Genomic DNA, 26,086 nt, shown 5'->3' with positions numbered 1-26,086 from the left:
TCTGCCATTTAAGTTTGTTGGTTGAACTTGGGCTAGTCACACGTTCAGCCTGACCTACCTCGTAGAGTTTTTTGTGAACATGAAAAGGGGGAGAATGAGCCACTTTGGGTCCCCAATGGGGAGAAAAATGAATGAATGAAGTAAACAACTTTCTGCTTCTGCAAGTGCAAAGGAGGCCATCTTTGAACATGTGCATGTGTCTTTTGTGACAAAATGGCCAACAAGTCTTGCTCCCTGCTGAATTTCGAACTTCCTCTCTCAGTAGGGAAATTAGCGTCGTAATTGTCCTCTCTACAAGCTCCACAGCAATGGCGTGCGTTCTCGTTAACAAGATGTAATGCATTACCATCTGCTATCCTATTTGGTAGATTTAGCAGGATTGAGTACTCTAATAGACACTGTCTTTGTAATTCCAAGTGTATTGAAACTATTTCCCATGTATTATTGAACTGTCCTCTTTATGATGATATTTGTTGTATATACCTGAAAGATATCTTAGCAGATATGTTGGGCTGTGCTGATTCAGGCAAAGTCCACAAACTTTTAAATGACACTTGCGCTGAGGTAACTTTAATGGTGGCTAGATTTCTCCAACAGGCCATGGAAATATGACAGAGAATGGTTCTGGAATGACCACATTTTATTTGTTTTAATTATTTAATTTGGCTAAACTTGACTCATATATATTTTACTTATTTTATGTATATTAGCTCCCTATGTACTCTATAATCTAGGATTTTATATTATTTATATTGCTATTTTACTGCTAAATCTGTTTTATGCCAATAAAGGCTTGCTGTTTGCTGTTTGCTGATAAAATGTAACTTATTCCCCTGTCCACAAACTTGAGAGTCATTTGTGTCCCCAAAGAAAATCACCATCCATTGTAAATAGGGATGGGCATGAACCAAAATTTGTGCCAAACCAGGCTGGTTCATGCTTCAGGAATGAGGGGTTTGGGAGAATGTGTCTTCCCCCACCCACAAACTTCTATGACAGGGATGGCCAATGGTAGCTCTCCAGATGTTTTTTGCCTACAGCTCCCATCCGCCCCAGCCAGCATGGCCAATGGCTGGGGCTGGTGAGAGTTGTAGGAAAAAACATCTGGAGTGCTACCGTTGGCCACCCCTGCTCTATGAGGTTTGTCCTGGTTGTGAAGGCATTTAAATACCTTTAGTGCTTGCTTCTGGGTCCAGTGGCCTGACCAGGAGTAGGTTCTCAAAGCATTTAAATGCTTTCAGGGTTCACTTTCAGGTGGGCTCCCCCACAAACTCCCCAAAGCATGAACCGATTCATGCAGTGGAGAAGTTCGTGGAAGTCTGTGCTTTGGGGTTCGTGAGAACCTCCAAGGCACAAACCTCCATGAACCTCCATTTTTCTGGTTCATGCCCATCCCTACTTGTAAAGCTTTTTTGCAGAGGTGCCCAAAGGGATCTGTATGCTTTGTTAGCAAGCTTCAGTGATTTTATAATAGGTTGTGCCCCACCTCCTTGGCAGGGTTAAGGCAGTTTACAGTGGTTGCTTTGGGAATATCTAATGTTTATAAATTGAAGCAGGACTGAAGAGGATAGCATGTAAATGCTGAACTGTTTCTGTTTCCTTCCCACAAACCAACTTTTGTCTTTCTCCTTCCTGTGTTGACTATAGGCTGTAGAAGCAGCGGCAGAAGCCCTGTGGCTTTCTTAACAAGAATACTGACTTTGTAGAAAGAGAGGGAGGCAGTGCCTTTTCTGAAGTTCAACTCAACATACAAGTTTTGCCTGATTTTTTCCTGGTGCCTGTATCTGGCTGCAGCGGGAATGTGCCATAAGGACATTATGTCCCTTGTAGTGGCAGTGGATAATTGTTTGCCCTGATGCACAGAGGGAAGACTTGTGTTTGCAGTTGTGTCAAGGCATTGTATCATTGCTGAAGGCCTCTGTCTGGTCTGTGCTTAGGCTGGAGGGGGAGACCTTTGCAAATCCTACACAAGTTGCTTTGAGCCCTGTGGGGGAAAAGGTGGGACATAGAAGTGGTAAATAAAAGTTCCCAAGGTTGTGTGGTCTGGTTTATCTAAATGCAGCCAGGCAGAGAGGTGAAAGGTAGGCATTTAAATCCTTTTCACCTATGCCATTTACTTCTTCAAATTGCCCTCACTTGCCTCAGCTGCTCTTTGCTTTCTGGTGGCCAAATGCAGGTGTCTTTAGCTTTACCTTTAAAATCATGTGGCAGATTGAAGGGGGTACTTTAAGTGTGGGAATGGTAAAATTGCTCTGCTTTCCTTCAGTTTTAATTTAAATCCTCCCCCCCCTCCCCATGATCATGTGTAGGTTTTTTTGACCTGATGTACAAGGTTGAGTCACAGCACGGTTTTTTGATGGTTAATTTCCTTTGGAGCAAAGATGACTTCATCTTCTCAACAGCCTTGGTTTTTCTGAAGGCAGCAAATGAACTGACAAGTGTGGACTGATCATTATGATTGCAAGACATGCTTTGCTTCTGTCGTCTCTGTGATGTGATAACATACAGGTAACCCTGTTTCTCCTGCTAAGGATTTCTGCTGTGTTCCAGTCTTCAGTGTTACTTTGAATGGAGAACTGTGGGTAGATCATCCTCTATAAAACCCTGTTGAATAGCATAGTGTGAGTGGGTCCACCAGTAAAACTTTAATGTCACTTGCTGACTCTAGCTCTTGACCAGTAAAGCTCCTGACCTTTTGTACATCATTTAATCATCTCATCAGAAGAGAGCAGGTGATATGTTGGGAGCCTGGCTTGACTTCACTGTTTTATAGGCCACCTATTGTGGCAGCTCTGGCTGAGATCTTGTTGACAAATGAATGCTTGTAGATAAGACAAAAAAGTCATCCAACACCAAATATAGAATGGAAAAAACCTAAGACAACTGAGAGTTCCTTTTGAAAGGCTCTAGTCTGAATTAGGAAAGTAAATGTGTGGAAGGAATTACCTGCATGGGCCCCTGAAGTCTGAAGCAAGTGATCATGACCCCATTCACAAGTGCACTCTTTGTCTCATGGCTGATCTATTCATTTTTCAACAGTGTAGTGGGTCTATAACCTAAGTAAAACTTTGATTATATGGTATATCTAACACCAGAAACATGGTAAGGACTCAGCCACTTGATGCTAGGAACTGGATTTTGTTTAAAGGGTCTGATGAGATCTTTGTCTCTTAATTATTATATGTGGTGTTTTATAATTATGTGGAGAGGTATGGTAGGCTGAGAGGGTTACTTGTCTGTGGGCACAGGCCTTGTGTTGGAGGTGGGGTTCAACCAAGCCCAGTCTTCAGTCTTCTGTATTGTTTTTCTGTGGATAACAGTGAAATCTGTTACTGAAATCAGTACACATGTGTCAGGGTCACAAAGTCGTCCCCTAAAGTGCATGGAGCAAATGTGTGTATTTTGGGCACCTATATATTAGAGATCTTAAGTCTGTCTATACCAAGATTCAGATTTAGATCAACAGAAAAACCAGGGGCGGGGAGAAGACTCTTAAACAAATAAAGGTTTTTGTTTTATAAATAGAAAAAGAGGTCAGATTAATCTGTGCAATACAGAAAAAGCAGCAATGAAAATTACAGAAAGGAAAAAGTGTGATGAATGATGCACAAAAACCTTTCCCCAGAAAACTTGCCTACCTAAAAGGGGAATAAAGACATATGAGCCTGTTCCTGAAGACAAGCAGGGGGAGACGAGGAGTTGTCCTTAGCAGCAATAAGCTGTTTTGGGATCTGAAACTAACCAGGTGGGGGAGGGAAGATGAGCAGCAGATCCTGGAGAAAGTTGAGATCCAGAGAGATGAGAGCTGTGGGTAACAGGGTAGGTCCAAAACTATCCCCCAAAATTGGGGCGGGGCGGGGGGAAGCTTTTGGTAACTTTTTCACCTGGGTATTGAAAGAGGAGGGATATTGGAATTGGAATGTGGGGATAATAAAAACACATGTTTTTGAAGATGAGCGAGACTGAACAGAAATGCTTCAGTCAGTATGGGTTTCTCAAGAAAAAGTCATGTCAGACTAATTTATCTCTCTCTCTTTTTTTTTGAGAACGTTACTACCTTGCTAGATCAGGGGAATGCTGTAGACATAGTTTATCTTGATTTCAGTAAGGCTTTTGATAACATTCCACATAATATTCTTGTTGACAAGTTGGTAAAATGTTGTTTGGATACTGTTAATGTTAGGTGAATCTGATTGCACCCAAAGAGTGCTTTTTAGTGGTTCCTTATCCTCTTGGAGAGGAGTGCTTCAGGGATCTGCCCTGGGACCTGTTTTGTTCAAAATCTTTATAAACAATTTGGATGAAGGAATAGAGGGAATGTTTATTAAATTGGCAGATGCCACTAAATTTGGAGGGGTAGTGTATATGGTAAACAGAGTCAGAATACAGGCTGGAAAACTGGGCTAAGACAAATAAAATGAATTAGCTAGGATAAATGTAAGGTTCTGCATTTAGGTAGGAAAAAATTCAATGCGTCATTATAGGATGAGGGAGACTTGTCTTGGCAGTAGTTTGTGCGAAAAGGATCTAGGGGTCTTAGTTGACCATGTAAACGGAACATGAGTCAGCAGTGTGATGCAGTAACTAAAAAGGGAAATGCAATTTTGGGCTGTATCAACAGAAGTATAGTGTTTGGATCAAAGAAAATGGTGGTATTGCTTTGCTCTACTTTGGTTAGACCACACCTAGAATATTGTGTTCAGTTTTGGGCACCACAATTTAAGGATATAGACAAGCTGGAATGTGTCCAGAGGAGGGCAATGAAGATGGTGAGACCATGTCCTATGAGGAAAAGCTGCAGGACCTGAGCATGATTAGCCTAGAGAGGAGATGGCTGAGAGGTGATATGATCACCATCTTCTAGTACTTGAAGGGCTGGCTGTCATATAGAAGGTGATGCAGAGTTGTTTTCTGTTGCCCCAGAAGGTTGGACCAGAACTAATAAGTTGAAATTAAATCAAAACAGTTTTTGGCTAAACGTTAGAAAGAACTTCCTGACAGAGCAGTTTCTCAGTGGAACAGGCTTCCTTGGGAGGAAGCAGTTTTCTTCAGGCCAGTTTGGCTATGGATCCTGGAGAGGTTTTTTGGGTTTTTTTGGCCATCTGATGGGCATGGAGCAATAGTCACTAGAGGTGTGTGGGGGGGAGAGATAGTTGTGAATGTCCAAGTTTCACAACTGAGATTTCTCCCCTTGTCAAGATTGGGGAAGGACATTGAGACATGGAGGAAGTTGCTGGAGTCAGTTTGTTTATTGTTTTTGAGATCTGGATCTTTAGTTGAGATCAAATTATCTGTGAGGAGACTCTGCGGTCCTTGGGGGAAATGGCCCCCAATTCAATCCCACTTATGGTGGGTTTTATGCATGCTTGATAGAGGAGCTGCCTTGTGTTTCTTCCCTCCTTTGGCATGACTCACTGCTTTTTGATACCATTTAAATTTAGGCTCATTTTGTCAATTCTAGGCCTAGATGTACAAAGGTGGTGGAGGGACAAGCCACTACAAAAATGAGGGCTGTTGCGGGCTTGAAGGTCTTGGGGAATCAAAACACTCTTTACTAGGGTGCAAGACTGAGCCATGCCTCTGAACTTCCTTTCATTCTGAGCATGGTTTTAATGTGAACTTAATGTTTTATTATTGTACTGTTTCACTTTTAAATGTTGTTAGCCGCCCTGAGCCTGCTCCGGCGGGGGAGGGCGGGATATAAATAAAATTTTACATTACATTTTACATTACATTACATTACATGTCTTGGAAAGGACAGGCCCACTCCAGGCAGGACAGCACATTGCAAAAATGGAACTACAGTTTCCTTTCTTAATCTTTTCTTCCAGTATAAATTTCCATGCGTTACTCTGACAAGAGGTGGGAGGAGAAAAAGTCATTGCTCACTTGCATGCATTTGTATTTGAATTCACTATGTTAAGTTGAACCCACACTGTAATCTTGGAGTGGCAGAAATCAAAAATTCCAAGATTAGGCCCGTTTCAAAGTTTCCGCGTGGCAATTATAGTACTGTAATAATTCTTCTTTATTAACACAATGTAATAAACTTGAAGAGCAGTTTCCTTATTATTCACCATTAGTCAAAGACTGGAGTTTGAAACTGGACAAAGGAACATGGAGCAGGAGCAACTGTGACAAGGGGATAAAGTAAGATCACAGTTAACATATCTGGCTGTACAGATGCTTGTGCAGAGTCAGACCAGGTTAGGCAGCCCAGTCTTGCTTCTCCTGGGTAATGACAGCTGCGTGTAATTTTCTTGACCTAACTAGTATGCTTTGGCTAGTTCAATCAACTGCCCATAAGTGTAATTGGAAATGACCATTTTTGTTGGTGAATATTCGTTTCTGTTTCTCTGTCTCCTTCTGGGAATTTTCACAAGGGACATCTCTGGGTCCAGAAGAGCAGAGAAGAGATTCTGGTTTATTTGCTACAGTTCTAGGAACCATGCCACTTACCCAATAACAAATTCTATTTGCTTGATCTGAGCAGTGTCCTCCTGAAATTTCTGATTTGAGGGAGCAATAAAGCAGGGTGTGTTTGAGTTTTATTTATATTTATATTTGTGTGTGTGTAGTGAGTTTGAGTTGTGCTGCTGCCTTCTGGTGCTGGAGTCACATTCTTGCAGTCTCTTGGTATCCTGCAGTAGTCTTAAGGCTGCTGCAACCTGAACAAGAAACAGCTTTGCTGCTACTTGCACAGTTTTTGCATGGCTGGTGTCGCAGGGCCCTTTCTGAATGGGGCTGTCTGCTAGGACCCTCTGTATTGAGATGCCCTTTTGCACGGTGTACGCATTCTGCCGAGCAGTTTGGCTATAGCGTGGACTGCCCAGGAACAGTTGGCATGCATGGGTTGCTCAGGTGGAGTTCAAAGAATGAATGTGGAAGAGGCAAGTTGGGAAAGGAGGAAGTCCACAACAGGAGACCAAAAGAGTCTCAGAAAGGGCAGCAGCAAGGCCAGCCAGGAGCAGGCAAAGAGCCAGCAGTGCTTGGAGGACTCTTCACCAGGTAATTGAAACAAGACTGAATGGCTAGGCACTGGTCTCCCTTCCTCCGCTGTGGAAGAGAAGACGTGGGAGGCAGTAGCATTAAAGATCTGATCTTTCCCAAGAAGTCCTAAAATGACATGTTTTTGCAAAGGCTTGGTAGCATGTGTTTTTGTCATGAGGCCTATCCTAGTATTCATGATTCTCTGTTTAAATTAAGGTCCAAAATTTAAGCAGTTTCTTTAGGCAGCCTCTCTGAGCAAGAGCAGGGAGAGGATAGGAGATAACAAAACTGAGCGAAGAGGGAATCATGTGACTGGCTTAGCACCAGCAAGAATGGGAAAAGAGCACATATCCCTGCAAGGTGATGGGATTGTAACAGGGTTGGTAAAACCCTGAGGGGAGACTTACTCTGGCCTTTCCTAATAGCAAGCAAGGGATAGGCCCATGTCAGGCTGACAAGGCACAGGATCTGTGAACTACATAAGCCATTAAGCTAGGGAACCAGTTTGTTCAGGTTGCGGTAGCATACTGTGTTTTATATCTGTTTTGCATTCTCCATGGCTGGGTCCAGAATGGCATTTTAAGCCAGCACAGGAATGGGAGACGGGCAGACAAAAAAAGAGCGACCAAATGTGCACATCTGCCCCTTTTCTCGCTCCCACACTTACCCTGCCAGCATTCGTCCCAGTCCCGCTGCAAAAAGCTACCACTTCCAAAGCGGTAGCAAATAAGAGGAGCACCTCTGAGCCACCTTTCGGCCATCTGAACAGCCGGAAAGTGGTTGAAACGCTTTAGCGCTGTGGACGCCCTTCCAAGGTGTGCACAGCCCATCCCTGTCCTGGCAGTGGGCCACACATCATCTGGCTGTCCCAGGGCACTTCTGTTTGTGCCAGCCCACTTTCAGGCCAGCACAATGCCGCCCCAAGCTGCTGGTCTGGACTCAGCCCATGTGTTGAAAATTTTCTCCACTTCCCTTCCCGCAGTTACACATTCCCTCTTTCTTGTTTTCCAAAATAAAGGTAGAACGTTGTTAAGAGAGCCTGTGTCATCCCAAGATTGCTTAGGTATGAAAGAACTGGGTTTTGTGCAGGCCAGCTCTTTGGTGAGTGTGGCCAGTATGATTGCAGCCACATAAATCAGCACGTATTCCTTTGTATGGTTGCTCACTGCAGTATGGTAGAATGAAGTGGTGTTTTAACAGTCTTTTTGTTCTTCTAATCCCAAGAAGAATACCATATGACAGAAAGACAAGAGAATATTTGGAATTAGCAAGTGCCAACAGGTTCGACAGGCAACCAGATGGCCCAGGGATGGATCTTATTAGTGCTCAGAGGATGTGAGAAAATATTTAACATGGTAATTGAACTCAGGCTCCAGTTGCCTCTGATGAGCATGTGTGATGCCAACTGTAAAAAAAGACCCTTAAAACTCCCTAGGTTTACTCAGCAGGTCTGATGGCATCAATTCAGTGAAGCAAGATGCCCAAACTAATAACATAGTATGTCTCCTGACTGGCTGAGAGAAAGTCTGTCTAGAGTGCTTTGTGTGAAATTCTGTAACTTCTACTGCCTTGTTAGAGGCTTAAGTTTCTGGACCCAACTCTAAGGCAACCCACATCCCATTCTGTCACAGTTCTTTCAGGATTGGGGGGAGGGGGGCTGCACAAATATGGAAGACCTTGCTTCCTCAGCTTCCCTACAGATGTTTGGCTACTGCTTGCCACTGAAACAATAGCCCCCACATTCTCACTGGGTAGCTGCCACTGCTTGTAATCTGACACAGTCTGACAGGTCCACTTCTGCCTCCCCTCCCCCCCACCAGCCAGCTTCGGTACTACTGTCTGCCAATGTCATCAGAATCCTTCCTCTACTAGTGTAACAGTTTTCAATTAGGACAGAACCACAGTGGGTCAAATTTACCTAACTCTGCTCATGGTGACCTTGTAAGACTTCAGATTGCAGAACTCACTACCTCCTTTCTTCCTATCTCATATCTTTCTCATGGATGTGTTTTAGAACATTTTATCCCCAAGTTCCAAGCCGCTTCGGGAAGGGGAATCAGTGCATCTGAGGACAGGAGGACAGTAGGTTGTGAGTGTTAAGGAAACTCTATAAGCCTGCACTGGGGCAAGCATAGATATGCTGCTCTTTAGATGTGCTAAGCCAGCTGTGGTGTATGTAGGTTACTTAGCTTGAAGTAGATCTTCCTTGCTGTTGTACAAACTGCTGAGTACCACTTAAATCTGCCTGCCTATATCTTTGATCTGTTTGCATCTTGCATAGGGAGCAGCTTAGTGATAGATCATCTGCTTTGCATTCAGAAGGTCCCAGGTTCAATCCCTCACGTCTCTAGTTAAAAGGATCCAAGTGGTAGGTGATGTGGAAGACCTTTACTTGAGACTATGAAATAGACGGTACTGACTTTGATAGACCACTGGTCTGGTTCAATATAAGGCAGCTTCATGTGTGTTCATATGGCCTAGTCCCACCCTTCCTCTAAGGAGTTCAGGAAAGGTACATGGTTCTCCTTTCATGTTACCCTTTGAATAACCCTGAAGTGGATGAAGTTGAAAGAATAACTGGCCTGAGATTTCTTAGCAAGCTTCATGGTAAAATGGGGGCTTGATCCTGGGACACCCCCCCCGTCAGTCTAGAACTTTACCCACTAGACCCCAGAAGTGTGCTGCTGAAGACTAATGCCTGCTGTGCAGTTTTTCACAAATGAGCGTGACTAAGGCTGCAGGTGTGTAAGGTCTGGCCTTCGGCTTGAAACGCAATAGCTTGCAGGTGTCCCATGCTGCTAAACCTTCAAGACTGCTGGCCGACCAAAAAAGATTGAAAAGCGAGGGGGGAACCTATGTATAGAGTTAGTACAATCAATTACAAAAAAGCTAAAATGATTATCAAAAAGTTTTAATCCGATTACAGATAGTAAAATGTGTGCCACAAAATAACAGTTACTTATAAATAGACAATGAAGAAAGTAGATTCCTTCGAATTGTGGTGTTGGAAGAGATTTTTACAGATACCCAGAAAGTTTTTGTTGGTGGGCCACTGGGATATGCATGGGGCGAGGGAGTGGGGGAAAGAGAGAGAGGTCCTATTGGCAGAAGAAGAACCAGCTGGGTGGTGGGTGCAATCATTAGTGGGCAGGTAAGACTTGCTAGTACTGTCGCGCAAAGTACATACTTGCCAAATATTAATTGCACTGGCTGGCTTGCCTTCTCCCTGGCCAGGCAACAGGGCAGCAACTAAGTGGATGAGGCAATTAGGCCTTGCTGCAGTCATGTGACCCAGACTGGGTCACATGACTGCAAGAAGGCATGCCTGCTTCATCCGCCTCCTCAGCTTGGGAGAGGAAGAGCAAGCAGACTGGTGTTAGTAACACTTGGCAAATCTACGCTTCGTATTACAGTATCATGGATACTGTGAACTGCCAAAATGTCAAATAGGTGGGTTCTAGATCAAATCAAGCCTGACCTCTCCCTAGAAGCTAAAATGACTAAACTGAGGTTGTCGTACTTTGATTACATTATGAGAAGAGTTGCTGGAAAAGACAGTAATGCTAGAAGTTGAAGGCAGCAGGAAAGAGGAAGACACAATGTGAGATGGATTGACCCAGCAAAGGAAGCCAGAGCCCTTGGGTTGCAAAACCTGAGAATGGCTGTTAATGATGGGAGATTTTGGAGGACATTCAGTCATAGGTCAGAAGCTACTTGATGGCACTTCACATACACATACCTTCCCCTGGTATATAAACCTTTTAAGTCAGGGGTGGCCAATGGTAGCTCTCCAGATTTTTTTTTGCCTACAACTCCTATCAGCCCCAGCCAGCATGGCTGATGGCTGGGGCTGATGGGAGTTGTAGGCAAAAAACATCTGGAGAGCTACCGTTGGCCACCCCTGTTTTAAGTAAATTTGCACTTGTATACAAAGGAATGTCACACAGTTACAGCATCATTCCTATTACCAAGTGCATTTAAAGACAACATATATGTATTTTGGCTGTGAGGTCTTTCTTGGTGGTTTATATTTTTGTCATTTACACCACATAACTGGTTTTGTTAAAATTACAAGCCTGACTAAGGCACTAAACATCCTGAAGAACAAGAAAATGAAAAAAAAACCTTATTTGGATTAATTATTGTGTGAGTTAGATATAATTTCTACTAACATATAAAGTTAATAACTTAATTATTATTTATTTAATAATTATTTTAAAGTAATAAGAACATAAGAGAAACGATGTTGGATCAGGCCAATGGCCTATCCAGTCCAACACTCTGTGTCACACAGTGGCCAAAAAAAACAGGTGCCATCAAGAGGTCCATCAGTGGGGCTAAAAGCCCTTCCACTGTGCCCCCCCCCCCAAGAACAAGAATACAAAGCATCACTGCCCCAGACAGAGAGTTCCAACAATAAGCTGTGGCTAATAGCCACTGATGGACCTCTGCTCTATATGCTCTTGAAGCTGTCTATGCTTGTAGCCGCCACCACCTCCTGTGGCAGTGAATTCCACATGTTAATCACCCTTTGGGTGAAGAAGTACTTCCTTTTATCAGTTTTAACCCAACTGCTCAGCAATTTCATTGAATGCCCATGAGTTCTTGTATTGTGAGAAAGGGAGAAAAGTACTTCTTTTTCTACCTTCTCAACATATAATTGTTAAGGTTATTAAACTTATTAAAATTACTCACATCTACCAGATGTAATTTTTTACAAGAACCAAATATCTCCCTTTGACATTATTTAGGACCATCAAAGATAACTTATCCAGATGGTTGATGTTAGTGGTCCTGATTTCTAACATAATGCAGAGAAGGATACACAATTCCAAAAAGTATTATTCAGCCAATTGAAATTACAAAAGAACTTTTTTCTTGGATACTAAATTGCAAATGAATTTAAACCAGAGAATATTGAAAACTTTACCCATATAAGCCAGGTCAGGATCAAGCGTTGCCCAATGGTGTGTATAACAAACCAGATACATTAGGCAATCACTGTTATCTCATACTTATACTGTCAAAGCACAAAGAAGGTGAGGGAAGATGATGCAGTAGAGTGCCAGGTTACCATATCTGGACTGAAGTTACGTCATCCCTAGTACCTTGTGATGACATGCAAAAAGAATCTTACATCCATGCAGAACCAACTGAAATGATGGCTCAGGTATTCTCTCAGAAAGCTTGAGACCAATCTGCTTCCTCATTCAGGCGAAATGGCACCGGGGTGTTCAATGTATGGATCCAAAATGTCTCTCTCCTCTTCAGTACAGTGCCGCTGTGAATCTGACAATTATAGACTTTAAGTGATCCAGAACTTCAGCTGCTTATCTGAATAGTTCTAGGCCATGAAATTTCCTGTATTCTCTGTAGTCTAATGCAACTTATATATTCACATATGTGTGTTTTTAAAAAATGTTATGTTCACCCCTACATACTCTAATGCACATGGGTATTGTATAGCGTAGATCACACCTTTAGAATTACAGTTTACAAAACATCTTGTATAGTAATTTCTGGTATGAGAATACTTAAATATGTTTTGAGACATAGATAACAAACCACACATCTCCAACAAAGAGAATCCTTCTGTCATCCATCCAAGTATTAAATGATTTGGATTCTTTGTTTACTCCCAGCCAGCTTTAATGTTCTTGACACACTTACATGTAAACATGGACAAGATTTACTCCTAGGAATTTTAGAAAGAAGATTTTAGTGTTTTGCAAGTATACCTCTAACATTACCACTATTCTGTCTGTAAATTTATTTCTAGTTTGAGGTGTTAACTGAGATACCATTGTTGTGTTCTTTGTTTTTTTTTTTTAAAGCCTATTTTAGAATCCTAGAGAAATAACCTCTAGAGCTCTTAGCAGTGCCATTAGTATGTTAGTCTGCCTATAAAAGTCCTCAACATTTGGGGATAAATTAATTTGTTTTTACTTTAAAACTTTTATTCTACAAAAAAACAAAATACAAACTTTACATTGTAAAAACAATACCTGCAGTTACAGTTTGTTTTATTATGCTAAAGTAATAAGTTCACAGCAGTAAAATTTCAATAGCTTCTATCGAACTAACAAAATATATTGTTATTATTTATTCTCATTACTACAAAACACAGCAAGCTAGGTGGTCAATGAAACAAAACCAAATCTTGGTTCCTAAAATACTCAGATTGATATATTTGTGAGGTTTTTGATTCATCAGAAAAAAAATATCCATGCTGACCATTTATTCACCAGGTTATGTGATGATAGGTTACCCTCAAATTGTTTTACCCAATCTGTAACATTATCCAACATAAAATAATCTCAGGTTTTAAATGCTACTGATGCACCATAGGAACTTTAGGAGCTCTCCAATTTGTTGCTAATACACTCTTTTCCACTGTTAATAAAGTCAAGATGAGGTCTCTAATATCTCCAGGATTAGAAGTTTCCCCCCATAGATTCAACAATATAAGTGTTAGATCCCCAGCTATAGTATGTTCTTAATATGTGATAAAATAATTGTATCCCAATTTTCTTTCCAACAGTATTCCCCCTATATACATAAACCAATAAACAATGAAACAGCAGTACATGCTTGGGGTGAGTCCTAGATTCCTGTGCTGGCTTCTCCAAAGGCCTGGGCTGTAACCTGAGGGCTAAATGATGGAGTCAGTGCTGTGGTGGATACTAGCTCCTTGATTGCAAAAAGGCAGCTCTTGTCAATTTTATATGAGCAAATCCCACACTCCAGCTTGCTAAGTATTTTCACAGCAAGTATCTGCACTAGAGAAGTTTTCAAAGTAATTTTCCCACGCTTGATTATCTGCAGAGCAAAAACAAATCGTGTTATCTCTTTACCCCACAAAAATATGCAGCCCAACCAAATTTAGTTTAATTTTTCATGTAATGCAAGTATAAAATTGTTGCTACCTTGCTGGGTGACAGGGCTATAAGCAAAGAGAGAGGTATATATACTTGCTAGAACTATAGGCATTGTCCATTCAAGAGTTTTGGTCAAGATTCCACTCACTGAAAGTTCTCTGAGTCATTCCTACCAGGGAAAGCAATGAGTATGTTACAGGGTCATCTTAAAAAGAATTTGACTTATTCCTAAATGGTGAGCCTAAAAAGAAATTACAATTTAGACTCTGACTTTACTAAGTATTTAAATTAAAAATATTGGGAAATATCTGTTTTGAGATGCCTATGTGGGAAGCAGATGGGTGTTCATCACAGGATAGCTGATGCATGAATCTCTTCTTTTCCTTGTAGAATGCGTCGTGTATCATTTTTGCTGCTAGACATGCCAGCGCTTCCATGGTAGGTGGTGGTTTGATTTCTGGTGGGTTGTGCTGGGGAGATGAAAGTTGGCTGTTTAGCCTTCAGGGGCTATACTCAGGATCATCCATAAATTGCCAGTAAAGAATACAGAATCGCAGAAGACCTTTTGGCTGTTTCATTTGGGGGTTGTCTGTTCCTTCTTTATTTATTTCTCCCCTCCCCTCCTTTTTATGGGTGAATTGCTGCTGTTGACCAGTTCTGCATCAGGGCTCACTTCACTTTTTATTTCAGAATCTGAAAGATGTTCTTGCAAACATGATACCCAAGGAGCAAGCAAGAATTAAAAGCTTCAGGCAACAATATGGCAACACAGTAATTGGTCAAATAACTATGGATATGGTAAGTTGTTCTGAAATGTTGGCAGCAGAGCTGGAAAGTAAATCTGTTAAGATATCTTTGCCATTGTAGGATGTGAGGGGTTAAAGCTCTGTGTGCAGTGGTTGCTGCCACCCCCATGGAGTTGTAAAGATACTTTTGTTCCTTACTACCTCTAGGTGCATCACCTGTTAACATGCCTTCAGTAAGGATGAAACGTGGTCTGCTTCCTGTTCCAGAGCCCATGGTTGTCCCTTATGGCTCTTTTAAGGGAAGCTATTAGCAAGAGACCTAGGCAAAGCCTGTATGTGTCCATTTTGTAAAAGCACTGCTTTGAGCTAGGAGAATGCGAGGGATGCTGTGACATTAAGGTACATCAGAAAAGGAGCTGTAGCTCAATAAAGATTGATTGAATAAAAACTCAGATTCTGTCCTTGGCATCTCAATCTGCTACTTAGCAGAGCTCGAAATTACTTTTTCCTTTGGACTGTGGAGGGCTATTTAGGTTCATGGTGCTGAGCTGAATGAACCAATATTCAGACTGCCTTTTGGAAGGCAACTGATAAACAATGGGCATGGAGCCTGCTGATGCATTAGTCATGGCTGTGTTGTATTTCTTGTTAGAAGAAATTAAATATTTGTATCTGGGCAATCTGAAATGCATCAAATAAAACTGTTTATATATTATACAAGCTAAGCTTATTGCATCTTATTTTGCATAATTTATCCAGAAGTTTTTACCACACTGCAAAGTTTTGATTTTACTAGTCATCAGAGAGGCAAGTAACTGCAGAGGATATTTTAGATTCACCCTTGACCAGTGGAAATTTTAATAAGCCATTGCTGTTTTGAGATCAGGTGGTAGGCATCACACATTTCACTATGTCTTTGCAGCCATAAGAAGTAGAAACTTGATTAATTTACAAAAAGGAGACTTGAGATTTATAAGAAGCAGAATACACTGTCTATTACACATTCTGCAGTCTTTCTGCACTACCATGAAACCTTGCATCCATACTTACTTGGTCCGAGTGCCTGTGATCCCCAGCTTAGACTCAGTTGATATCCTGATTTGGAAGAGCATGTCTGGGTCTCTAACCCTTTTGAATCAGGCTTTTTGATCAGACTTGACACTCCCAAGGAATGATTTAGCTATGCTGGATCAAGTAACAATGTTGCTGAATGCCTACAACAGGGATTAGATCCAATGACCCATCCTAAACCATGAATCCTAAACTTTGTATATGCAAATGTTCACTGCTGTTTTTTAGATGCACTGGAAATATAAAGCAAATAAAGATAATGTTATCCAAAGTGTAAACTACTGTACTTGCTAAAATTTGGGGACTGTGTTGCCATTTAAAAGGAATGTAGAACAGACTTTGATAGAAAAACCAGGCAGGCAGGAAGCAAATTTAAAAACTGTGCACATCCCTACACTAATTTGTTCAAATTGTGGTGGTGTTTGGCTAGACTAATTGTTGACTAAACAGGGGCTGTGTATATTTACTTTTGTATAATATAATATGTAAAGTATACCTTTGTATATTTGTTAAGAGCAAGAGTCCAGTAGCACCTTAAAGACTAACAAAATATGTGGCAGGGTATGAACTTTATGAGTCACTGCTGGTTTCTTTAGATACAGCTAAAATGTGAGTCCATCTATCCTTACGTATTGGAGGATGGAGTGATTTCAGATGCCAAATGATGACAGCAGGCGTGATTAGATTAGGTGTAATATGCATTGGGGTAGTAGGCATGGGAGAAATCAGCCTTGATAATAAGACAGGAAACCTAGGTCTCCATTCAGTCCAGGAGGATGAATTGTCGAGCTTCATTATCAGTTGCAATTCATCACTCTTTCTAATCTCCCTTTGAAATTCCTTTGTAAAAGAACTGCTACTGTTTGGTCAATGAATATCATCAGTGAATCTCAGGCAAAGGAGACATGTCAATGGGTAGGAGTTCAGAAAACACTGTTCTAGATCTGCCATGAAGATGTTGGCATACTGTGGAGCCGTATGGGTGCCCATGGCTGTGGCATTGATTTGAAGGTATAGATACTCACCAAACCAGAAGTTGTGGATGAGAACAAACATGCAGTGTTCAGTAGCAAAATCTGCTGTATGCTGTCAGGGATGATGTTTCTAATGGCTTGTAGTCCATCCATCAATGAGATTCATTGATGACATTTTCATTGTCTGGACCCATGACAAAGATGCCCTTGAAAGATTTCACCAGACTTTCGATATAAGGGATACTGCTGAATTGCAACTGATAATGAAACTCAAAACAATGCATCCTCCTGGACTGAATGGAGACCTGGATTTTCTGTGTCTTTACTATGACTACTACCTAATCTAATCATGACTGCTATTGTCATTTGGCATCTGAAATCACTCCACTCTCCAATATGGATTCACATTGTAGCTGTATCTGAAGAAGTGAGCAGTGACTCATGAAAGCTCATACCATGCCACAGATTTCGTTAGTCTTTAAAGTGCTACTGGACTCTTGCTCTTTTCTACTGCTACAGACAGACTAACACCCATCATGATCTTGACCTATCTCTTTGTATATTGTGTAACATGCATTACATAGACTGCATTGTAATTGAATGCAGAGTTACTGTAAATTCATAGAAGTTAAAGGATTTTGACTGGATTAACTGCATAAAATTGCAGTGTTTGCCTGAGTAACAAATCCTGGCTCGTATGGAAGCGCTACTTCTGCATCTTGCTTGTTTTCCGCTTCTCAGCTGCAGAGGTCTTCTCTATAGTGGCTTTAGCAAGGTTCAGTGCTATCCAACAAAATGTGACTTGTACTAATTGTTAATTGGTAAGTGTCTGAATTCACACATTGGCTGCAAGCTCTAATGTAATATCTTAGTTCAATGCTGACCAAGAAACCCTAATTTGTGGGATCTTCTCTCATGCAAACAATAATGCTTACAAGTAGGAAAAAAACATGTCATTTGTTTACATGTCATTTGAGATTACATCTCACACAGAAGTGTCTGTTTGTGTATAAAGCACCCTTGTAGATCTGTCGACAGAGCTTTGATTTGGGGGTATTCAAGCATAAAATAATTTCCCTAATTACAAGTGAATCAGACTCTTGGTCCATCAAAGTTAGTATTATCTACTCAAACTGCCAGCAGCTCTCCACGATCTCAGGCAGGGGTCTTTCACATCACCTACTGCCAGATCATTTAACTGGAGGTGGTGGGGATTGAACCTGGAACCTTCTGCATTCCAAGCAGATGCTTTTCCACTGAGCCACAGACCTTTTCCATTTCAGATTTGCACTGACTTGCATGTTTATCTGCTTTGAATACAAGGAAATAAGGTGGGATATAAATATTTTGAATTTAAAAAAGAATTGTTGGGATAGGGACAGAGCAGAGATTGTTTTGCTCTATCCACTTAATGTCTTGGAAGAGGTGAGCTACCTCAGTTTTCTGAGGATCCTGTCTCAATGTCTTCTTCAATCCCTGACTCATTTCCTTCTTTTTCCCTCCAGATTTATGGTGGCATGAGAGGTATGAAGGGGTTAATATATGAGACCTCTGTGTTGGATCCTGATGAGGTAAGTAAGCATGAGCCTCTTGCAGTAGTTGTCTAGTTGTGTGGCTTGTCCACTAAGATCTAAAACTTTGTGTGTGTGTGTGTGTGTTTTTTAAGGGTATCCGTTTTCGTGGCTACAGTATTCCTGAGTGTCAAAAGCTGCTGCCCAAAGCCCCTGGAGGTGCAGAACCCCTACCAGAGGGGTTATTTTGGTTGCTGGTGACAGGAGAGATCCCATCCCAAGAACAGGTAATGAACTTGTCTGCGAAAGAACAGGGGGAGTCTTAAGTTCTCTATATAACTTCTGATCACAGAGACAGTGGGGAGTCTGCAGCATCTATCTGCAGTCCTTGCAGCTTGGTTGAATGGCAGTCAAAAGTATTCTGCTTGCCTCTCCAGTCTAAAAGAGGTGGGAAGGACCAGGGAAGGCTATCTGAATATCATCCCTGTTCCTAGTGCAGAGCAGTGATATGGTTCTCATTCTCAGGTGAACTGGGTGTCCCGAGAGTGGGCCAAGAGAGCAGCTCTGCCTTCCCATGTGGTCACCATGCTGGACAACTTCCCTACCAACCTTCACCCCATGTCCCAACTGAGTGCTGCTGTCACCGCCCTCAACAGCGAGAGTACCTTTGCCCGTGCATATTCGGAGGGAATCAGCCGGACCAAGTACTGGGAGGTAACTGTGAATGGCAAGTGAAGATGAGTGACCTCTTCCATTGTGTGAGTTGCTACTGGCTTGACCACCTGCAGGTGAAATTTTGGGGAGTTTTCTGTTGGAAGTCTAGCTTGTCACGGCAATGGCGCTCTACAAAATCTACCTTATTTACTGGCAGGAGACCATAGGATTGTGTCCTTGAACTGGAATGTGGATTCTAACACACAACTGTAGGCATAATTTCACAGCATTGAATATCTGAGTTTTTTGTTGTTGCTGACAATAAGTGGTACTTGTCTGTCTCTGAATGCAGAAAGAAAGAGCCAGTTGCTTTGAAGATAGAGAAATTATATTTCCTGTGTGGTAAACAAATACTAGACTAGTTTGTTCAGTTTTGTCTGCATTGGAATACCTGGGAGCTTCAGATTTCCACATCCTAAGCTGCTGCCCAGGATTCCTCCATCCTAGGGCATACTAGGCCTTGCTAATATCAGGTACTGGTGAAGCTGTCAAGTCTGGGATGTTGGTCAAGGCCATGCACAGTCTGAGCAAAGCAGGTGCCACGGGGGAAAAAAAGATTTGGCCTATGCAGTCTGCCAAGTCCTGGCTGCCCTTTTCTGTTTGTTTGTTTAGGCTTTCCCTTTCCAGTTTGGGAGAGCACCAGCTCAGTTAGCTTTCATTTGATCCTTTAGCACGTGACAAAGGACAGAGAATGTCTACATTGTCTGTGACCTTGGTCATTTGCATGTGGAACCCAGCTGTCCTGGAAACAGGAGACCTTGAGTGCAGTGACATGTGCCTCTGGCCTGACCTAAATGTACATGCTTATCCTCATCCAGCTGCACAGGAGGAGAGAGACTTTGGTCTCCAGCTTCATCCAGCTCTACAAACCATTATCTGTGTTGCGGAATGACAGCTGGATTGAGTCTCAGTCCTCTGCTAAGCCCCTAAGCCATTTCAATTTCTATAATAACAAGCGTCCATAGTTGAAACTTTGGTTCTGTTTCCCAGGAGGCTTTAGGACACTCTGGGTAATGTGACCTTCCGGGTACAGATAATGCTGTACATGTATTTTGCCCCATATGACTTTTGGCATGCTTATATGCTTTCAAGTTCTAAACAGATAAAACGTCCAGAACTCTCTTAGTCATCCTAGCTCTCCCTGATTTCCTTGACCTTCTTGACCCTGAAAGATAGAAAGAAAGGGCTGAGCATCGTTGTGTATGTCAGAAATGTATGTCAAATGCTTGTCACAGAGCTGATTGACAGTTACATTAGCTCCTGTGGATGAAAAAAAGTATTTAATATGCAAATTCTTGTTCCGGGTTGTTCTGAGCCAACCACTCTCATGTGTCTAGAGTCAGAGCCACCAAGGATATCCTTTATAAAATTACTGTGCATAATATTTAAGTGTTAAATTTTGGATTAAAGTTGTATGCATACCAGATTCTTACATGTTTTAAAGAATTTACATTTGGGATTAAAGTTAAATAGAGTTTTTTAAAAACAGCTGTCTACCTTTCTTGATGCAGTTGGGGAACCAGCTTCTCTCCCTCCCCAAATGAACACAGTGGAAGTCGGAGTGCATGAAAAGGTTCCTGCACTCCTCATTTTCCCAACAATCTGTCTCATGGATGTTACTGTCAGGAATGGTGGGGTTGGGGGAGTGTCCTTCTTCCTCCGTGTCTACTAAACAGCAGCTGTTTGGCCTAGTGTAGATGTAGTCCATGGCGCAGCTAGGAATGGCATTTGGTGTATCTTTTATTTCCAAAGCTGGTTTGTACCTGTTCTCTGAAGCCATGTGTGTACTTAAAATTCCATATTATTGGAATGGTAATGGATCAGTGAGATGTGGCAAGCCTTCTAGTTGAAAACAGGGCATGACAAATCAGCTTCTTCTTTGTTTGGGTTTCTTTGCCCAACTAGGAATATATTAGGCAATAGCTAGTTCATAAATGCTTTCTCTTTCTTGGGCTTCATATAACTTCCTGCAATGATATTTCCTTCTGCTATATCCCTTTGTCAGTTCAGAGAACCTCTGCTAGTCATAGTGTAGTGGATAGAATATTGGACTAGGATCCAGGAGAACCTGGTTCAGTTCCTTAGTCACCAAGAAAACTCACTGGGCAATATCAGAAGATAGTTCCATTCAAAATTCCTTTGGATTTTGAACACCTCATGTGGAAGACTAGTACTGTCAGAATCTGCTCCTAGTTTCCTATATTCTCTCTCTGCTTCTCAAAATGAATGTACATTTAACTATCTCTGTCCTTTCTCCCATCTTTGCCGTGCTGTCTAAAGCAGCTTCTCCTTTCCTTAGAATAGTTTATTGCATACTGTGATGACCCAATCTTGTCTTTTCTCCATTAAATCACAGACCTTTTCTTTGTCTTGATGCCCCTTGGTCATCTCTGTATCTCCTTTCTCTGTAGGACTGTAATGCATGTGGACAGGAAAACAGAACAGTCAATCTTGTCTTTTCTTAAATTCTAGTTCATACGTTACTTCTGTAGCTGGCTGATACTCTTAATGTTACTCTTGTGTGAGTGGGCTCTTCACAGACATAAGGCATTGCTACTCACGTCACTCTTGCAGTTCTGTCAGGTGTGGCTAGTATGGAAAATGCGGTGTGGTGCACCTGACTGTTACTAAAGGAGCATGGAGCACAACCCTATTGGAATGTTTGTGGTAGCAGCCACACTTCAGAGATAACTTATAAACTGCAAATTAGACACATCTTGAGTTTATTGGAATAGTTTGAGATGGTGGGATGGAGACATGGGTGGGCCATCTTCCTCTGTCCCCTCCCTCCGCAGCTTGTACTTGTACAAATACTGTACAAGTATAAGGAGTGGAATGTAAGAGGAGGAAAGTGAGGTGGCTAAGAAGTTTCTATGCTTTCGGCTTATTTTAAAGATAGCAAATAATTAAAAAAAAATGCAAAGTTAAGGTTTTCAAGGTGCCCCAAAACCAGAGTCTCTTTTTCTCTCCCCCCCCCCCCCCCGGCTTCAGAGTCTGCAGAAAATGCTGGTATTCCATGGTTCTATGTGTTAATGAGAGCTAGAAATGTGTCCAGAGTTCTTTATTCTTTGTTTGAAGAGCGGTGCTGCGCATGTTGTTGAAACACAGAGTCCTATTATATGAACATATGAACATATGAAGCTGCCATATACTGAATCAGACCCTTGGTCCATCAAAGTCAGTATTGTCTTCTCAGACTGGCAGTGGCTCTCCAGGGTCTCAAGCTGAGGTTTTTCACACCTATTTGCCTGGACCCTTTTTTGGAGATGCCAGGGATTGAACCTGGGACCTTCTGCTTCCCAAGCAGATGCTCTACCATTGAGCCACCGTCCCTCCCCATTGTTGAATACATATCCTTGGTTTAAACTGTTGCAGCTGTAGCTGGTTAATGGCAGCTGTAACTGGTTAACTGCTGGTATTGGAGCAGGAAGGCTTTTGACCACACAGGCTGTAGTAGTGTGATCTTTGTCACCTACCTCTCCATACAGTTCATCTATGAGGATTCCATGGACTTGATTGCCAAGCTGCCGTGTATAGCTGCAAAGATCTACCGTAACCTGTACCGTGAAGGCAGCAGCATCGGCGCCATAGACCCTGCCTTAGACTGGTCACACAACTTCACCAATATGCTGGGTTACAGTGACCCAGAATTCATTGAACTCATGCGGCTCTACCTCACCATTCACAGGTAAGTCCTGTCTGTGTTTGTGATGTGAAAACTACGGGGGACTCTGATTAGGATCACAGTATGAATTGTGCATGCTGACCTGTGCTCATGTAATATTTTGAATTGTTTGCAGGTTATATGTTGTCTTTTTATTTTAACTAACTGCAAGTTTTTCTTAAGAAGGAAACTTATCCAGATTTAGTGGCAAAATGCAGTCATATATTTATAAACTTTGCTTCAGCTTTGCTCTGTCTCTCCTTCCCTTCCTCTTTTACTGCAGTGACCATGAAGGCGGGAATGTTAGTGCCCACACCAGTCATTTAGTGGGTAGTGCCCTTTCAGACCCTTACCTGTCTTTTGCTGCAGCGATGAATGGTCTGGCTGGGCCACTCCATGGTCTTGCGAATCAGGTAGGAGCTGTAATTCTCAACAATCCTGGCATACCCAGAGTTGTACAGAGTGGATTTGGGAAGCTTTCCCTGTTGTTTTTACATATCAAAAAACATTCTTTTTGCAGGAAGTGCTGGTATGGCTGACAAACTTGCAAAAGGAGCTGGGCGAAGATGTGACAGATGAGAAGCTAAGAGAGTTCATCTGGAATACCTTGAACTCAGGCAGGGTGAGTGGAAGCATTCAAACTGAGTGGGTAACTAAGCAAGGATTTGTTTAAAGAAAGTAAGGTGTGGAGCTGGTGTTTTGTTTTGTTTTTAAACCAAATAGCATCTACTCTAAGGAGTCTGCAGCAGGCAGAAAAGAGAATGGTGTTGATGACAGGGCATAGCACTGCTGATGAACTCTTCTGCACTTGAGAGTTACTGAAACTAACAAAAATTATACCAAATTTGATTGTGCAATTCTGTGTGATTGTGCGATCATGGTTTGCCAAGCAGTTGTACAAGGCGCTGAAACACCACTGGGAATCTTAAATAAGAGATACCTCTACTACAGGCTACTTCTGAATTTGAGCAGGCATGGTCCATAAACTCTCAAGCTTTTCTTTTTAAACGGAATGGCTAGAAACTTTGCTTTTTAAAGATCAGAGGATAGATTTGCCAGAAGCTAGATTCTGCATATACTACCACAGTCTGTTTTTTCTGTATTGCCATATACGCACAACTCTGGCATGTACACAACCCTGGCTGACTCCCTTTTATCTCACCTCTTCTCTTTATGTGTAATGAATTCCAGTCTCAAATTTACCTAATAACCATTTACAGTAGCACATACTTTAAATCCTCTTCTAGGAAGTATCTGCTCTCTATCACATTGACTGTTATTTAAGACTGGGGGTGTATATAATCTCTCAATTACTATGCAAAGCCTTTAGAAATGAAAGCATGCAAACTCTGTAATGGAGGATGTGGTAGTTCAGCCAGTGGAGTTGGTAGTTCTAATTGACATTGAAAGAGGCCATAGAGAGATGGGTTGGGAGTGCCCAGTGATGGGAGGTAAAAAGAAATGTTGCAAGGGCCAATACTTGCTCCCTTGCTGTGTGAAAATCATGGTGGTAATAGTAGTGGCTGAACAAGAAATCTAGGGCAGGACTCAGGATCTTCCTGTTTTATCCAGTGCAAAACGATTTCTCAATTTAGAATGAGTCCAAAGGAAGAAAATATTCTTTCTGTGCCAGAAGAAGCTACTACTGTTGAAAGTAAAATAATTATTTCAACCGTTTCTAAATCCAAGTGCTTATGTGACTTCCTCTAAAACATCACCAACAAACAAATATTTCTTGAATAATTCCTCCTTAGTTCTGAAGTTTGGCATTGCAGATGGATGATTGCTGGATATGCAACTAACTAAGTTCTAACTTTTCTTCTTCAGTACAAGGTTTGACCCTGGTACTGAGTATTGACACTATGTGCAAGAAAATGAGCTGGAGATAGTGGTTGTCCCATTTGTTTTTAAATGCTTGTCATCTCATACTTCTGTTTTTAAGTGCTCACTAAGGATGGGCATAAATCAACAAACTGTGATTAGTGCTTAAGATGGCCAATTCATGGTTCATTATGAATCAGTTCGGCAAATGGTGCTGCGCACAAAATTAAAATGGTTTGTTGTTTGGGCGGTTCACATCTGTGTCATTATCAGTTTATTTTTAGCAGACAGGCTGATGCCAAGGCAATTAATTTCCAGGCAGCACTTGATTGGCAGGTCTCTAGCCTAAGGTTGCCAGGGGTATCTTCGTGTGCTGTGATGTCACCCAGAAATGATGTTGCACCAGACATGTCACCAGGGGGATGCTCTATCATTTGGATGGAAACTCTGTGGTTATCATAGAGTTTTTTCTCAAGTGATAGAGCATCTCTGACAATGTGCCTGGCACGATAACGTCACTTCTGATTGATGTCATCATGCTGGGCACGTCGCAGCGGGCTAGCGCTTTCCATCCCTCTCGCCTTCCCAAATCAAACGAACCACTGAATTGGGCAAACCAATGAACTACAAAATTAAATAAACTACCATTTTCACATTCTTTGCCCATCCCTAGTGCTCACTCTGCTCAGGACCAGTTTGGTGTAGTGGTTAAGTGTGTGGACTCTTATCTTGGAGAACTGGTTTGATTCCCCACTCCTCCGCTTGCACCTGCTGGAATGGCCTTGGGTCAGCCATAGCTCTGGCAGAGGTTGTCCTTGAAAGGGCAGCTGCTGTAAAAAGCTCTCTCAGCCCCACCCACCACGTGGGGTGTCTCTTGTGGGGGAGGAAGACAAAGGAGATTGTGAGCCACTCTGAGATTCGGAGTGGAGGGTGGAATATAAATCCAATATCATCATCTTCTTTCCAAATTTCAGCAGAGTTTGAGATGATGGTATTGTAGCTGAAGGATGATATTAGTGTATAACCAGTAGGGAGGATAAACTAATTTCTTGCTCAGAGACAAACACAAAGCAGTGGTGCATGAGTTTTGGCAAAATGATGGTGTCCATAACAAGCAAGGAGACAGAGTACAGTATGTTGTATTCCTCCTGCTTCACTCCCGGTTCCTCCCAGAAGAGTTGGTTTGCCAGCTCTCTCCTTTCTTAGCTTTTGTAACCTTGCAGCTGGATTACTGTAATGTGCTTTACATTGGACTGCCCTTGAAGACTACCAGGAAACTTCCACTGATTCAGAATGTGGCAGCTCAGTTATTGTCAGGAGCTAGCTGATGAGAACTATCTCACCCATCATAAGCAGCTAGATTGGCTCCCAGTCTAATTCAGGGTGCTGGTTATGACCTCTTAAAAGCCCTATGTGGCTTAGGACTCATACATTGAAAAGACAGTCTCTTTCCATATGTATCCATGTGGACCCCTTCTTAAGGTAGCCCAACTGGTGTCAACCGGAAGCTGTGTCTATTGCAAGGCAGCTCCCACTGTGGAATGGGCTGTCTGAGGAGGCGAGGGGGCCACCATTTAAAGAAATGTTTAAGAGGCAATGCAAGCTCATTTTATTTGTCAGGGTTTTTCATAAACTGTAGGCATTGGGGGGAGGCTATCTGGGGTTTGGTTTTGTTAGTTTTAAATTGTGATATTTTAATCAGGATTTGCGAGCCTTC

The 26,086-nt window shown here is 42.0% G+C and overlaps 1 protein-coding gene across 1 annotated transcript in view; it reads left to right on the top strand.

Moving 5' to 3' along the window:
- CS (citrate synthase) overlaps positions 1-26,086 on the top strand; it is a 43,529-nt gene that overhangs the window by 11,658 nt on the left and 5,785 nt on the right. The window contains exons 2-9 of the mRNA XM_060251965.1: positions 14,259-14,306; positions 14,559-14,666; positions 18,165-18,230; positions 18,326-18,457; positions 18,696-18,884; positions 22,373-22,572; positions 22,832-22,961; positions 23,069-23,170. Of these exons, the coding sequence (XP_060107948.1) occupies positions 14,259-14,306; positions 14,559-14,666; positions 18,165-18,230; positions 18,326-18,457; positions 18,696-18,884; positions 22,373-22,572; positions 22,832-22,961; positions 23,069-23,170 (975 nt within the window). The remainder of the gene's footprint in view (positions 1-14,258; positions 14,307-14,558; positions 14,667-18,164; positions 18,231-18,325; positions 18,458-18,695; positions 18,885-22,372; positions 22,573-22,831; positions 22,962-23,068; positions 23,171-26,086) is intronic.

This window comes from Heteronotia binoei, chromosome 13 (genome assembly GCF_032191835.1).
Source record: "Heteronotia binoei isolate CCM8104 ecotype False Entrance Well chromosome 13, APGP_CSIRO_Hbin_v1, whole genome shotgun sequence".
NCBI classification, from domain to species: domain Eukaryota; kingdom Metazoa; phylum Chordata; class Lepidosauria; order Squamata; family Gekkonidae; genus Heteronotia; species Heteronotia binoei.
This window is presented reverse-complemented; position numbering and strand designations above follow the sequence as displayed.